A 15420-nucleotide genomic window follows, 5' to 3' on the forward strand; every position below is an offset into this window, starting at 1 on the left:
AGTGTGATACAACTAATTTCATTGAGATGTTAACGTCTGTGTGCAGCTACAGATCATTTCTCTGTTATGATGATGATAAACTTTATGATAAGTATCAGGCTGAACACTGTAAATTCCTGCTGGATCTGTGTTCACATGTGAAGGACTATGAGACTCAAACAGGCATGAGTGTCCTTCCAGCATTACAGCCAATTTATCAGACAGCTCCTGCAGTCTGGAGAATAAAGCTGTCAGAGAGAAAGAGCTCCATCCTCCTAGAAGTGCTGAAACTCCAAACAGAGAAGAAACCAGTAGAGCTGATAGACTGGACAGATGAAGAGAGTGAAGTGAAGGGATTCCTCCATTGTCTGCCCTACATCTCACAACTGAGGTGAGTGAAAGAGACCACCCATGCTTGTCTTGTTTATTAATTAATTAACCTGTAATTAAGTTAAATATTCATTAATCAATATGTGAACATAAATCAGAACTGAACTGCATTTCATCACAAACACTGACATGTGGTGTTGCCAACAGCAGTATTATAGTAAGTAGATCAGTTGTTGAAATCCTACCCTTACTCTTATTTATTCAGTGTTGTTTTTGCTGTGTAGAGAGCAATTGTGTTCATATGTTTCTATTGTAGCTATGATCTTTATCCCTCTGTTCAAATATACATCACACAATACATGTTCAAATATTTGTACAGGGTTTCCACGGGGTCTTAAAGTCTTAAAAAGTCTAAAATTTAAAAATCAAAATTTTAGGCATTAAAAAGTCTTAAATTCGCTGTTCTAGGTCTTAAATAATTTCACATAGGTCTTATTTTTCCGATGTCCATGTAACGCTACATCTAATGCTCATTTAAATTCTCTTTTTGTTGTTTCCGTGGTGTTGTAGTTCTTTATTTCACTATTCCAAATATAATTTGCTGTATTTAAACTACAAATGAGACCAACATGCAATAGCCAATCAGCTTTCTGTTATTGGCGCGAGTCTCTCTCGGATTGTACCGCAGAAGTAAAATGGATTTAACTTTTTAGCTTTGGGGAAGTGCAAGTTTAGCGATACTTGGCTTGAAAAAACTGAATATAGGGCTTGGCTAAGGCCAGTTGCTAACAACTGTAGATTTTTTTTCTCCCCCTTCGGAAGTTACTGCGTCTTCAGACAGAATCGCAGTAGCAGAATACAGGTCAAACTACCTTTTTCTGTATATAATGTTCTCAATAATAATAATAAATATAGGTCAAGCTAGCTGACCGCCAGCCTTCGAGATACTTTTAAAATGTTTTTTTTTTACTTGCCCGACCGAACAAACCGCCTGATTAAAACTGAAGTGACAAAACAACTAGCGAAGCATCGAAAGGCAAGAAAGATTTATATTTTAATACATTCAACGTAAACAGAAATTGATAATGGATAGTGTATTTCTGGTCTATTTGTGACATACTTTAAAACAAATGAATGTAACAGCATTCTAAAGAAACACACTGAGGTAAAAAAATTTAAATGTATAGTTTATTTATAACATGATATAGTTCAGTAATATACCAAGTGAGCTTTTTGCTGAATATTCTCACAATTACAAATGTTACATTAATTTTAGCTCAATAAACAAGTAGTTAGTCAAGTAGTTACTTACATATTAGACAAAATATTTTCAGTTTTGTTCTGTTTCACCAACGAAAATAGTTCCAAACAAGGATCGCAGCAGAAGCATTCTCCTAGCAACATTTTGCTATGATTCAGCGTTTTGCTCGAATCAGTTGAAATAACTCGCTCATGAAGTGACTTACCGCCACCTGCTGGTAGTTTAGTTTTTAAAAGTATGCCTCCACACCCAACATTTCTAATTTATATTTATAAATCAATAAATGTATTTAAAACATCTCACTTTTAATTTTGGAGTGTAAATTATGTAATCTCACTGCTAACAGCCATGTAGAATTTATTGATAAATTCATAAAATACATTTCAAAGGTAATGCATACATTTCAAAAGTAAAAAAAAAAGGCCTTCATAAAGGTAAATCAAATATGCAGATTTAAGATGTAAAAGCTAATAGAGCACTGATGAAAATATTGCTTCAGAATTTTTTTTTTACATCAGATATTTCTAGTGGTACTTTTATGGGGATATTTTGTGTGGAATAGTATCTGCTGATATGAAAAGTTCACTGTATATCGTAGTAATAAATGTAATTTATGACAGCCATGAAATTGTGTTTACTTTTTACATTAAACACATTAAATATTACATATATGCATGTAATATAATATCTATTTCCATTACAGGTTTCGGTCTTAAATTTCATATAAGTTGGTATTAAAAAGGTCTTAAAAAGTCTTAAATTTCACTTGTTCATATCTGCAGAAACCCTGTTTGTAGGTTTAAATACATATTGCACATTACATCTGTCTTTCAGAGCATGTGCACAATGATGTGGCCAACTGTAGTCTGATAAACACTTTTTACATACTTGATAAAGAAAAACTACAACTGCATTTAGTCTGTTAGTGGACTGATGCAATTTAGTTACTACTAAGGTGTGTACCTGACATGAATAATGTTTTTTAATCCAAGTTAAATCAAACATGAAGGGCATGTAAATATGTAATGTAATATGCAGAACACAACAGCACTTGACTTTAATGGGTTGTAGATTAAGTTTTCACTGTCATGATAGTCAGCATACTAGCACAGTGTAGAAACTGTTTGACACAGATTTACCTTCATATCAACTGATTCAATAATTTTGAAAGAATTTGAAATTATTTAAAGAAACGAAAGAATTTCATTATTTAATACATTTTCTCACATTTTTTTTAAAGGGGTGGTTGATTTGGATTTCACTTTTTTAGCTTTAGTTTAGTTTAGTGTGTAATGTTGTCACAACACGGACAAGGCAGTGAAGAAGGCTGGTTCGGCAGGTGAGACAGTGTGACAAATGTTGCTGTTTAAGCGTTTTTTTAAACAAAGTTTAACACAGATTTACCTTTATATCAACTGATTTAACAACTTACATAATTTTAAAACAATTTACAGATATTTAGAGAAATGAAGTATGTTATTTAATAAACTTTCGCCCATTTTATTAAGTGACTGTGTTATGTTTAGTAAACCAAATACATTCACAAAAATCCTCAAAAAAGGAACAATTGATCTTTGAAATACTAATTTATTTAAGAATTGCATCTGATTTGTTGATGATAGATGTAGTCTTTAATGATAAGGCCCTTTTAATATATAATATATAATAGAGAAGAGTAATCAACATCTACTAAATAAATACCATGAATTAAAAAAAGGAATAAAGTGCATAAGATGCATAAAATGCAAGTGATTCTGTTGGATGTTGTTATGTCAGAGCTATGTTATCTTATGGAAAGATAAACCGTTGCTACTCTGAAACAAATAAGGTGAAGAACCTTATTATGCGACAAACAAATAAATGAGCTATTACTTGTTGTCAACTGCAATCAGCTATATAATATATACTGATAATACACAACAATTACCAAGGTCTCTGGAAGAGGTTTGGAAGTGATTTTTTCTGTGGTTGTGTGAACAGTCAGTGGGTAAAGGACCAGGAATGTGTTTCGACAGCCTTGAACATAAAACGCTGTAGGATGCTCATCTCCTGGAGCACCAAAGGGTCCTAAGATCTGGAACATGTAGATGTGGCCCTGGTGTAGGTGCTAAAGGCCCTTAGCTTGGAACATGCAAGCAAAGGTACCTGAAGTGAAGGTTTGCTCGCTGGAGCTTAACCTTGTTGCAAAATGTCTATTTGTCTTCTGCCTCTCTGGACTACAGACTCAAAACTTGGTCAATCCACTTTGTCTCTCTTAGATGGAGACTCATGACATGCTGCATCTGTTGTTGTCTTGCTGGACGAAGACACTGAATGTGGAATATCTCTTTCCTGAAAGGTTGGGGGCTCAGAACGTGGTTGTATCTGTTGCTGCCTCAAAGCTGGAGACTCGAAGCATGGAGCATCTGTTTCTGTCTCTGGACAGTAGACTCAGAATGTTGGAGTTTCTGCTAGTTTCTCTCGATACGAGCCAAAGACCCAGAACGGTGTGGTTTCTGTTGCTGATTTCCCAGTAACGGGCCGCAGACTTAGAACAAGGTTGATCTGTTGGTGTCTTTCACCTACAGGACTCAGACTCAGAACTGGTGTATCTGCTATTGTCTCACCGGATGGGAGACTCAGAAATGTGTTGTCCCTTCCTTCGTAGGTAGCTGACTCAGAACGAATGTGTATCTCTAGAAAGTGTCTTTATGTCTGTGGTCTCCCATGGTTTTAAAATCGGTTAAGATTTGAAAACTGTCTAGTGTGCAGCCAGCTTAAGTCAATGGCTACCAACTAGAGGTGAACTATCAGTTTAAGCCTTATTTATAGTTCTGCCTGGCTCCGCACTGCGAGTCTCTGCTGACTGCATGCACACGTCCCTAAACAGACAATGCGTTTTTATATTTGATGTGCTCCCTTGACGTGTCAGCAAAATAGTTTTAGATCCGTATGAAAAAACACGAAAAGACTGCTATCTAAATATTAAGTCTGCATGTTCTGCACATCTCTGACTGAGTGAATGAATGTTGTTTCTCTATCTGTACACACATACAGAGGCACACATTGTACCCGGGTGTTTTCTGCATCCGTCGTCTCACTATATGAAGACATGACAACATAAACTTCATCTTTAGAGCTGCTCTAAGAGTTACTTGATCAGCATTTCGTCATTTAATTTGAGAAATGTATCATTATATTATACTCACAGAACTTAAACCAAAAACAACCTGTCAAAATAAAAGACCACTTTAAAGGTCCAGTAAGCCATTTCTGAGAAACACTGTTGAAAGTGGATCGGACTGAGCACCAAACACACTTCTAGCCTGTCACCAGTAAGGGACATGTGCACTCACAATAGGGGAGGTGCCTGTTAGTGTGTTCAAGAATCTGGGGGCAGAGTTATCACTGTGTGATTCTTTTCTTATTGTTGTAATATTTTTTGCGTTTAATGATTTCAATTAATTAGACATGCTGTCTGATTATTACAATTTTATTTAACCATTAAAACAGAGTGTAGAATAATTAATACAGAAAATTAAAATTATTATAATTATGAGGGGGTCTTTTTCTGTATGTATGTTTGTATGTATTTATTTATTTATGCTGTAATGGATTTCTGGCCACAAAAAAAAAAAAAATTGCCATAGTTTGCTGGAACAACACTCCAAACTAGTACTTTGGCAGGACTCTGTCATCAGAGGTGGCTGTCTACAGTAGTGCTGCAAACATCAAAGTAATTGAACAATGTTGTTGTCTTTTCTTTCTATTTTTTGTAACATATATTTTCTAGAAACATTTATAACAAAATTATAAAGCGTATAGCTTAAACCAGTAAAAGTGAACAAATGCTCACATAACATTGCCTGGTTAAATTTTAGTTCTATTTAAACTGTTTATTTATTTCCTAGATGCTAACATTAATTTACATGTATACTGATTAAGTTGTGGGTCAATTTGAAGGGCACATATAACAATGATTGTTTTCAGTACGCTTGACCAAACCCAAATGACAATAGAATTAAAGAATCATGTAAAACCCAGTACGCCCTGAAATTGTTATTTGTGACATTAGGGGAAAAAAATAGATATGAGGACATATATGTATAAAACTAAATTAATAACAGTCCTTAATTTCATTTAACAATTTCATTCCCATTAATTTTCGTTTTCATTAAATATTTACTATTACTTTCATTAAAAAGGTAACCTAAGTAAAAGACTATAGAATATTTAAAATGACAATAAATATTGTTTGTTCAGGCCCTAAAAAAACAGTTGGGAAAACTCATTTATATAACTGGTCATGTGCTGTAAATTGTCCGGACATTTAACTTTTAAAATTTAACAGTGTGATTTTAACAGTTTCTGCCTTACATCTCACAACTGAGGTGAGACTCTCTGTGTTGTGTTTGTTTCCCTGTGGTCATTGTTTGTCTTGTTGTCCTGTGTAATTGTGTTTATATGTTTTCAGCACACACTGATGTAATGTAACATACAGGACACAACAGCACTTAACTTTAATGGAAATATAAATTATAGTCCTATTTATTTACAACAATACTTGACTTTAATAAAGCTGTATATTAAGTGTTCACTGCCATGATAGTCAGCACATAGATACAATGTCTGAACAGAACAGACACTGTATGACCTGGATTTATTTTCATATCAGCTGAATATGTGCCCATTACATGTATTTTAAATTAGAACTTTTTTCAGTGAAAATTATTTAATTTACCTACATTTTAATATGTATTTTAGATTTCAAAAGATCGAACCGATACTAAACACTTTACTATTTATTCACTTTAGGTTTATATTTACATACCACGCTACACAGCCGGCGGCAACTACAACTAAAAAACAAACTGTCATTGAATATTTTGAAATTAATTCAGTCAGCTTTCATATGTATTTTATATTTCAATTATTTAATTTGTCACCTGCAATATTTTTGTTCATATTGTACATTGAACATTGAAGTGATAATTATTTGTGTGTCTCCACAGGTTTGAAATTAATAACGTCAAGAGAGAATTTGCTATGAAGTTTCTACTGAAACTATTTGTATCAAACTCTGATGCTGAAACAATCAAAGGAGAAAATTACACTGAACTATTAACATCTCTGTGCAGCTACACATCTTTCCCTTTTAATGAGGATTATTTAGATGATCTTGAATTTCAGACTGACCAATGTGATTTCCTGCTGGATCTGTATTCACATGCGAAGGACTATGAGACTCAAACAGGCAGGAGTGTCCTTCCAGCATTACAGCCAATTTATCAGTCAGCTCCTGCAGTCTGGATCATAGACCTCTCAGAGAGAAAGAGCTCCATCCTCCTAGAAGTGCTGAAACTCCAAACAGAGAAGAAACCAGTAAAGCTGATAGACTGGACAGATGAAGAGAGTGAAGTGAAGGGATTCATCCAATGTCTTCCCTTCATCTCACTGCTGAGGTATGTATAAAGTGCTTTATATTTCCATTTTGTACAGTTTATATTGGACAGAAACATTTCAATGAAATTATTTTTTAAGATTCTATCTTTGTATTCTGCAGACATTTATAGTTTTTTAGGTATAGAATTTGTTTTGTATGTTGTTGTGAACTTTTTCTTAGAGACCAGGAGATGTTTGGATATCTTGAAGAAGAAGTTTCTCTTTATTGAGATCCTAGCTGTTCGTCGCTGCAGTCATCAAAAAGTCGTCTGACTAAGTCAGATACATTACAGTTTTTATACCTTTCCAGGGGGAGGGATACATAGAGGTGGCTAAACAAAGCATGCAAATGTGGTACAGATCAGCCTCGTAGGATTTTCCTGCCCTTGATCTATTTAGAATACAAGTGTCATTCAAATGCAAAGGTGCTAAACAAAAGGCACATTTGTACTTTGAGCTTAGAATTCACACTTAACCTGGGAAAACTGCCAGATGTTCAGGAACTGCTTAAAGACATAAGGTTCCTGTCTCAGGGTCTGGTTTGTCTGCTCTTAAAAATCACAATATACATTACTTTTTCAGTTCATGCTGTTATATTGGAACCTATGTTTAATCTTTGATAAATTTGAACAGATTCTAAAATTTGTAATAAAATTTGTAATCCTACAGTGTGTACAAATATGACACCAAGATTTAGACTGGTTGAACCTACAGATACTTTATACATGTTTATTGTTGTCCAGTTAAAAGAACAAAGTTGTGTATGTGGCAGTTGGGTCATGTACACACTGCAAAGTTCCAGGAGTGACAGCTACATTTAAATAAGGGAGTGAAGGAGTGAATCCCCTAAATTATTGACTAATTCCCAAATGTGTTTAGTTTACTCATTTGTTTAGTGTGTGCAAGCTTTGACCACAGTAATTTTACACTGCTCTATATGTACAGTGATAAACATGTACTTCATGCAGTGAACTTTGAACTAAAAAAAGACAAAAGGAAGAGTATTATTACCAGAGCATAATTAGTTTGAATTATGTAAGTCTTACATACAGAATATAAATTGTAATGGATAATGTTTAGTGAGCTAGTCACTATGACAACATGCTGATTCTCACCACAGTCTTCAGAGAATAAAGTGCTCTTCTGTCTCCTGTTGATCGAATTATTAATTGGATCCAATTGACAAATTATTTCAGCAGATCATTAATCATTTGATTATTTTCACAGTAACACATTCTCGCCTTTGTCATCTCTAACAGAATTTTGTTCACTTTTTCTTTAGTTGTTTCGTACCACAGAATGATGCACCTGAATCATGGAAGAAAAGAAATAGATTGTTTTTACTCAACTTGAATCTTCATTATACTCTCTACCAGAAACAGACATTAAAAAAACCTGGGGTTTTCCTGGTATCATCTGTGAATAATGAAAATTGTGCTTTCCTGCTTGATCTGTACTCACATGTGAAGGACTATGAGACTCAAACAGGCAGGAGTGTCCTTCCAGCATTACAGCCAATTTATCAGTTCGCTCCTGCAGTTTGGAGTATAAAGCTCTCAGAGAGAAAGAGCTCCATCCTCCTAGAAGTGCTGAAACTCCAAACAGAGAAGAAACCAGTAGAGCTGATAGACTGGACAGATGAAGAGAGTGAAGTGAAGGGATTCCTCCAGTGTCTGCCCTACATCTCACAGCTGAGGTGAGTGAAAAAGACCACCCATGCTTGTTTTGTTATATTCAGCGCCTACAATTAAATTCATGTAATTAACTGTAAAAGTCACGTAAAACACTGTTTTACTGTTTCACTGAAAGAACTACTAAAGAACACTCTTTAGTAGAGTAAAATTATTAAATTTGCTCCACACTAGCATGATTAACATGTTGCTAGCATGATTATTAAGTTACCAGCATGATGCTAGCATGATTCTAGCATAATTAACCAGTTTCTATCATGTTTCTAGCATGATAAACGAGTTACCAGAATGTTGCTAACATGTTTCTAGCATGATTAGCATGCTACTAGCCTATTTCTAACATGATAAGCAAGTTACTAGCCAGTTGCTAATGTGTGTCTAACATAATTAGCATGATTCTAGCATGATTGGCAAGTTACTATCATGTTGCTAACATGTTTCTATCATTATTAGCAAGTTATTAGCATGCTTTTTAAAATGCCTCTAGCATGTTGCTAACGTTTTTCTAGCATGATTAGCATGTTAACATGATAAGCAGTCACTAACATATTTTTAACATGGTTGGCATGTTGTCAGCATTTTTCTAGCATGAATACTAACATGTTACTAGCATGTCGCTAGTATGATTATGAAGTTGATAGCATTTTGTTAACATGTTTCTTGCATGATTAACATGTTGTTGACATGTTTTAATATAAATTAATATTTTTAAAACCAGCTGATTTAATTTAAAAAAAAAAAACAGCTAAAACCAGATTATTTAGCAAAAACAGCCAAAAACCACCTAAAACCAGTTGATTTAACAAGAAAAAAAGGGTAAACAACCAGCTACTTGACTGGTTAAACCCACTTTAAAACCAGCTAAAGCCTTACGACTAGCTTAGGCTGGTTTTAACTGTTTTTCCAGCAGGGAGTTCTTAAGCTTTGCTATAGCAATAGATCAGTCCCATTGTATAAAAGTTTTGAAAGTCTATGGAAATGTTGGTGGTTTTGCGAAATAAGCATGATGTTTTGCATATTATTCTCTATTGATATTAGACACATTAATCTGTTATGCAAAGGCTAGTTTATATCTTTTCTGAAGTGGACAGTGTTCAAGGTGCAAGGTTTTGATGGTCTTGTCTGCTATCATAGCTTTGCAAATTGTGCATGCAGTAAGTTTCTTTTTATGAATATAGACAATTTTAAAGTGTTTATATGTTTAATGATCTTGGGAGATTGGGAGCATTGGATTTAGAAGAATTAGAGCTACTGTTGTTAGTCTGTCTGTAATATTGTTTATTCAAAAAATATCTGAAAAACAATGACTAACCACTTTAAGTCCCTGAAACAAATACAATTATTGACTAGTTCTTAAACAGAGTAGAATAAAAAGCTTTCCTGAGACAGTCTGTGGGAGTTTTATTCATCAGCCAGTCTGCCATCACCATCACAAATGACACTAAAGGTGTTGGATTATTATTACCAGGCATAATTTTTTTATTTACTTTCTATATATTTTTTTTAATAATTTACATATTCATAATTGATCAGGCCCAGCACACTGATTCTCACCAAAACCCTTCAGAGGTTGAAGTGCTCATCTCTATCCAGCTGATCTGATTTGTTTTAAGTTCTATTTGACTGTTTCAGCAAATCATTGTTATTTGATTTTTTTTTTCTTTTTCAGAATAACATCCTCCTTTTTTCTCCTCTAACAGAATATTGTTCACTCTTTTTTTTTTTAGTTTTGTTGTACCACAGAATGAAGCAGCTGAATCTTGGAAGAAAGGAACAAAATTATTCATACTGGATTTGTGTCTACAAGCTGCTCTCCACCAGAAAGAGACAATAGAAGAAACTGTGAAAATACTGCTGTCATCTGTAAATTATGAGAGATGTGATTTCTTGCTGGATCTGTATTCACATGTGAAGGACTATGAGACTCAAACAGGCAGGAGTGTCCTTCCAGCATTACAGCCAATTTATCAGTCAGCTCCTGCAGTCTGGAGAATAAAGCTGTCAGAGAGAAAGAGCTCCATCCTCCTAGAAGTGCTGAAACTCCAAACAGAGAAGAAACCAGTAGAGCTGATAGACTGGACAGATGAAGAGAGTGAAGTGAAGGGATTCCTCCAGTGTCTGCCCTACATCTCACAACTGAGGTGAGACTGTTTTATTGTTTCACTGGGTCATTGTCTGTCACATGTAGAGTGTGCTTGTGTTCATGTTTCCAGCACACACTGATATGATGTAATGCACAGGACACACAAAGCATTTGACTTTAATAGATCTATAGATAAAGTGTTTACAGTCATGATAGTCGTCACACAAACACAGTTGGAACTGTCTGACAAACAGTTTATTGTATTTTTTTTTTCATAATTTTATGATAAACAAATAAAATGTCAAATTCTGAAGTTTTTATTTTAAAGTCTGTTTTTAAGAACTGTTTGGCCCATCATCCTGCAGAAAGTTTCTTTTGATTTCACTAGGTGCCAGGTAACAGAGGATTTTTTTTTTCTTTGTAACATTTTGTTTTTAAAAGTTATTCCCCTGCTTTCATAGAGAAGGCTTAAGCCTAGTCCTAGACTAAAATGTAAGTCTGAGCTGTTTCAACTGAAAGAAACTTGCACAGACTGATCTTAAAATATATCAGTGCCTTTGTTTTGTCTCAATATGCACACCAATAATGTTTGTTTTTTTTCTAAGCACATTTATAAAAATGACTTAAATGTCCTAATTGAACTATGGCCTAATCCTGACTTAGTCTAAACCCTGTCTGTGAAACCGGGCCATTGAGATTTATTTGAATGTAGGCAATATGTCCTCTAAGTGTCTCCATTTAGCAAGATAAGGTATACCTGAATTCAAAAGTGGACCATTTCCACATATGTTGGGCTAGAGGTCTCAAACTCAATTCCTGGAGGGCCGCAGCTCTGCAGAGTTTAGCTCCAACCAGCTCAGCTCACACCTGCTTGGAGTTTCTAGTAATCCTGAAGATCTTGATTAGCTGGATCAGGTGTGTTTGATTAGGGTTGGAGTGAAAATGTGCAACGCTGTGGCCCTCCAGGAATTGAGTTTGAGACCAGTGGGCTAAATGGATAAAAAATGGTTGCATTTTACACAAAACACCTACAATTTTAACACATGGGTGGAATAATTCTTCATTATTTTTGTATTTGTTCACAATCTATAGTTTCCCAACTCTGCATTGAGTTGGCCGCTAGTGCGCTAGGGGGCGTTACGCATTTTGAGTTCTGTGCACGCTCCTTCCACATGTTTGGAAAGGCACAAATCCAAAACGGATTGGTGTAGGAGTTTGATCCATGTCTCTTTAGACAGATCTTATTGGGAGCTTTTCAGACATATGACACATTACATGATGACATAATCACCCTTCAATACAAACATGTTAAGGCAAAACTAGTACACCATTTAACTCTGCACATTGATCGTTCCATCTGTAATATATTGTAAAGCTGTGTCGCCGTACAAGCTCACAGAAAAGTGAACATAGTCTCATTTTAAAGATAACAACCTAATCTAAGTGCTGATATAAAGTTTGTGGCCACTTTTAGCGCACCGAAGCAAAAAATGGAGCAGGAATATGACATAAATGTTTGTGTTTACAGAAGTTATTCTCATTGTTGTGATGCTTTTGATCATAATTCTCTGTGATGTGTTTGATCGATTAAATAAATAATAATCACATTTTTGGGAATGAGAGCTTTCATTTGATATTTGACTCATCTGTGTTTGGTAAGTTTGAGCCATATGAATATGAATATTATTACGTCGATCTTCACGAGGGGTGGCTTGTTTATGGCGAGCGAAATCAGACCTTATTATTTTATGTTATGTAACATAAGTGCTAAAACGATGCATATATTCTGAAAGCTTAGATTGTAAGCTTTCAAAAGATACTATGTATGTCAATATTTGTCCTCCAACACATATAATATTTTCATAAAATCACACAATGATGCAATTCCTATACTTGTACTAGTATTATGAGTTTAAGGGTTTAAGAAAGTTAAATTACTCAAACTTTGTTTAACATTTAATTAAGGATTCATAATACAAACGTATTGAAATACTTGATTATATTCTCAACATAAGACCTTCAGCGCACCACTCTGCACATCCGTACACCAGAACTAAAATAATAAACTTTTATATTAATAGTTCTAATGTGGATTGTAAAGAATTTCTTCACAGGCTTTCATATGTTTTATATGTAACTCCTTGAGTGACTTTTAATATTTCTTATTGTCATACACTGAAAATTAAAGTTATTATTATGTGTGTCTCCTCAGATTTTTCACCTGGACAAAGAGAGAAGCTGCTGTACAGTTTCTGCTGAATCTGATTGTTTTAGCATCAGAGTTTAAAGTAAATACAGCAGAAAGTTGCACTGAACTATTAACATCTGTGTGCAGCTACACGTCTTTCCCCTATAATGAGGGTTATTATTATAATGATGACTATCAGGTTAATCAGTCTGATTTTCTGATGGATCTCTACTCACATGCGAAGGACTATGAGACTCAAACAGGCAGGAGTGTCCTTCTAGCATTACAGCCAATTTATCAGACAGCTCCTGCAGTCTGGAGAATAAAGCTCTCAGAGAGAAAGAGCTCCATCCTCCTAGAAGTGCTGAAACTCCAAACTGAGAAGAAACCAGTAGCGCTGATAGACTGGACAGATGAAGAGAGTGAAGTAAAGGGATTCATCCAGTGTCTGCCCTACATCTCACAACTGAGGTGAGACTCTCTGTGTTTGTTTTTCTGTGGTCATTGTTTGTCTTGTTGTCCTGTGTAATTGTGTTTATCTGTTTTCAGCACACACTGATGTAATGTAATATACAGGACACAACAACACTTGACTTTAATGGAGCAGTAGATTTAGTGTTCACTCTCGTGGTTGTCAGCAAACAGTAACTCTCTGACACAGTTTTACCTTCATACTAATTCAATAGCTTAATCCCATAGACTAATTTTCATGTTATACTATAATTAGATTTATTAATGATAGTTGTTTGTGGTCTCTAATGATGTTGAGGGGTTGGTTGTAACTTAGTTCTATTTTTATAATACATCAAAAGCCCACTCACATTTTAAAATGCTGTACTCTTTTTAATGAACGTGTTGTAGGACTGCTTGTTATTGGTAGTTGTTTCCAGTGTTGGGCAAGTTACTTCCAAAGTGTTACTGTCTTTTAAAAGTAGTTACATTACAATATTACTGTCTCTGAATTGTAATAAGTTACAATACTTTTGACTTACTTACTCATCAAAATATACACAGAAGTATGACTAGGCATTCTAAAATGCCAAAATGTAGTTTATTGCTGCTCATAGATCCAGTGGAGGGTAATTTGGTCTATATAGCATAACATTCTAAAATCATATTTAGGTACAAGTATGTAGGTCTACATTAACATAGTTGTAGTTTAGGTTAAACACAGATAAGCACAAACAACATTATTACATTAATAAATAACACCGGTAAATAAAGCGAAATGTTATAATGTACAAACAATAAACACAATGGTTTTAAATGGTTTTCAAAACAAAACAAGAATGAAGAATATAAGTTGCTAAACAAGACAAAACGAATTAAGCTACTTTAAAGTGAAATCTCACGCAGCCTACCTCTCATTCGGCACAAAGCCAATTAAATGTGTCCATATTCGTTATGTATTTGAATGCCAAACTATTATGTAAACCAGGCTTTATAATTAACACTCTTAAAAAAACTTCCTCCTCTCATGAGCAAATATGTGTTTGGCCTGAGCTTAGACTGAATGGCACAGATTGTAATAAGCAGTATACACTATTTAAATTACATTATATTTGGTTGACTGTATTTTATTCTGAAAATGAACAGGCTGCAACGTTTGCATTTCTGTATGTGTGTGCGTGAGGCTCCGAAGTGATCGAACACCAAAAACAAACAACAACAACAAAAATTGCCTACTCTTGTCATTTTTGGTCATATAGATCATTCAAAACTGCGGTGTGTTTACTTTTATTTCTGTCATCTCGGTTTCCTTTCCATTAACTTTTGTAGAGCGCGCCACACCAGATATCACGAGATCCGATGTGTCCCTATCTGACTGGTCTCACGAGAAAGTGACGATATCATTGCAAAACATTTTGCAGTGTTTACATTAGAGCTGCATGATGAATCATTAAAATACTGATCTCTATTCAAACACCAATGTGATCTTATTCCTGAATGACAACGCTTCATCTGTGTCAATTGCAACTGTTTGACAGGTTCCACTGACGCTTAGGATGTGAAACAGGTATTGAATACATTCAAATCTGCATTCATGATCCAGAAAGGGCAACACAAACAATCTTTTTAACCAAATAATCATCATTATTTCTTCGTTACAGACATTTAAAGGACATAAGTACTTGGATAAAAGCTTACAGTTTGGATATGAACACTTATTGTCTACAGTGGCGATCAAAACCAAAGCATCTTAAAGGAACACTCCACTTTTTTTGGAAATAGGCTCATTCTCCAACTCCCCCCGAGTTAATAAGTTGAGTTTTACCATTTTGAAATCCATTCAGCCGTTCTCCTGTTCTGGCAATATCACTTTTAGCATAGCTTAGCATAAATCATTGAATCCTATTAGACCAGTTGCATCGCGTTCAAACATGACCAACGAGTTTCGATATTTGTCCTATTTAAAAATTGAGTCTTCTGTAGTTATATCGTGTACTAAGACCGGTGGGAATGTAAA

At 34.7% G+C, this 15420-nt stretch overlaps 1 protein-coding gene across 1 annotated transcript in view; it reads left to right on the forward strand.

Annotated features, from left to right (window-relative positions):
• The window catches only part of LOC141285293 (uncharacterized), a 47240-nt gene that overhangs the window by 8845 nt on the left and 22975 nt on the right, over positions 1–15420 (forward strand). The window contains exons 4-10 of the mRNA XM_073818323.1: positions 47–370; positions 3909–4056; positions 4138–4217; positions 6562–7011; positions 8274–8280; positions 8368–8687; positions 10410–10823. Of these exons, the coding sequence (XP_073674424.1) occupies positions 47–370; positions 3909–4056; positions 4138–4217; positions 6562–7011; positions 8274–8280; positions 8368–8687; positions 10410–10823 (1743 nt within the window). The remainder of the gene's footprint in view (positions 1–46; positions 371–3908; positions 4057–4137; positions 4218–6561; positions 7012–8273; positions 8281–8367; positions 8688–10409; positions 10824–15420) is intronic.

Source organism: Garra rufa, chromosome 14 (assembly GCF_049309525.1).
Source record: "Garra rufa chromosome 14, GarRuf1.0, whole genome shotgun sequence".
Lineage (NCBI taxonomy): Eukaryota > Metazoa > Chordata > Actinopteri > Cypriniformes > Cyprinidae > Garra > Garra rufa.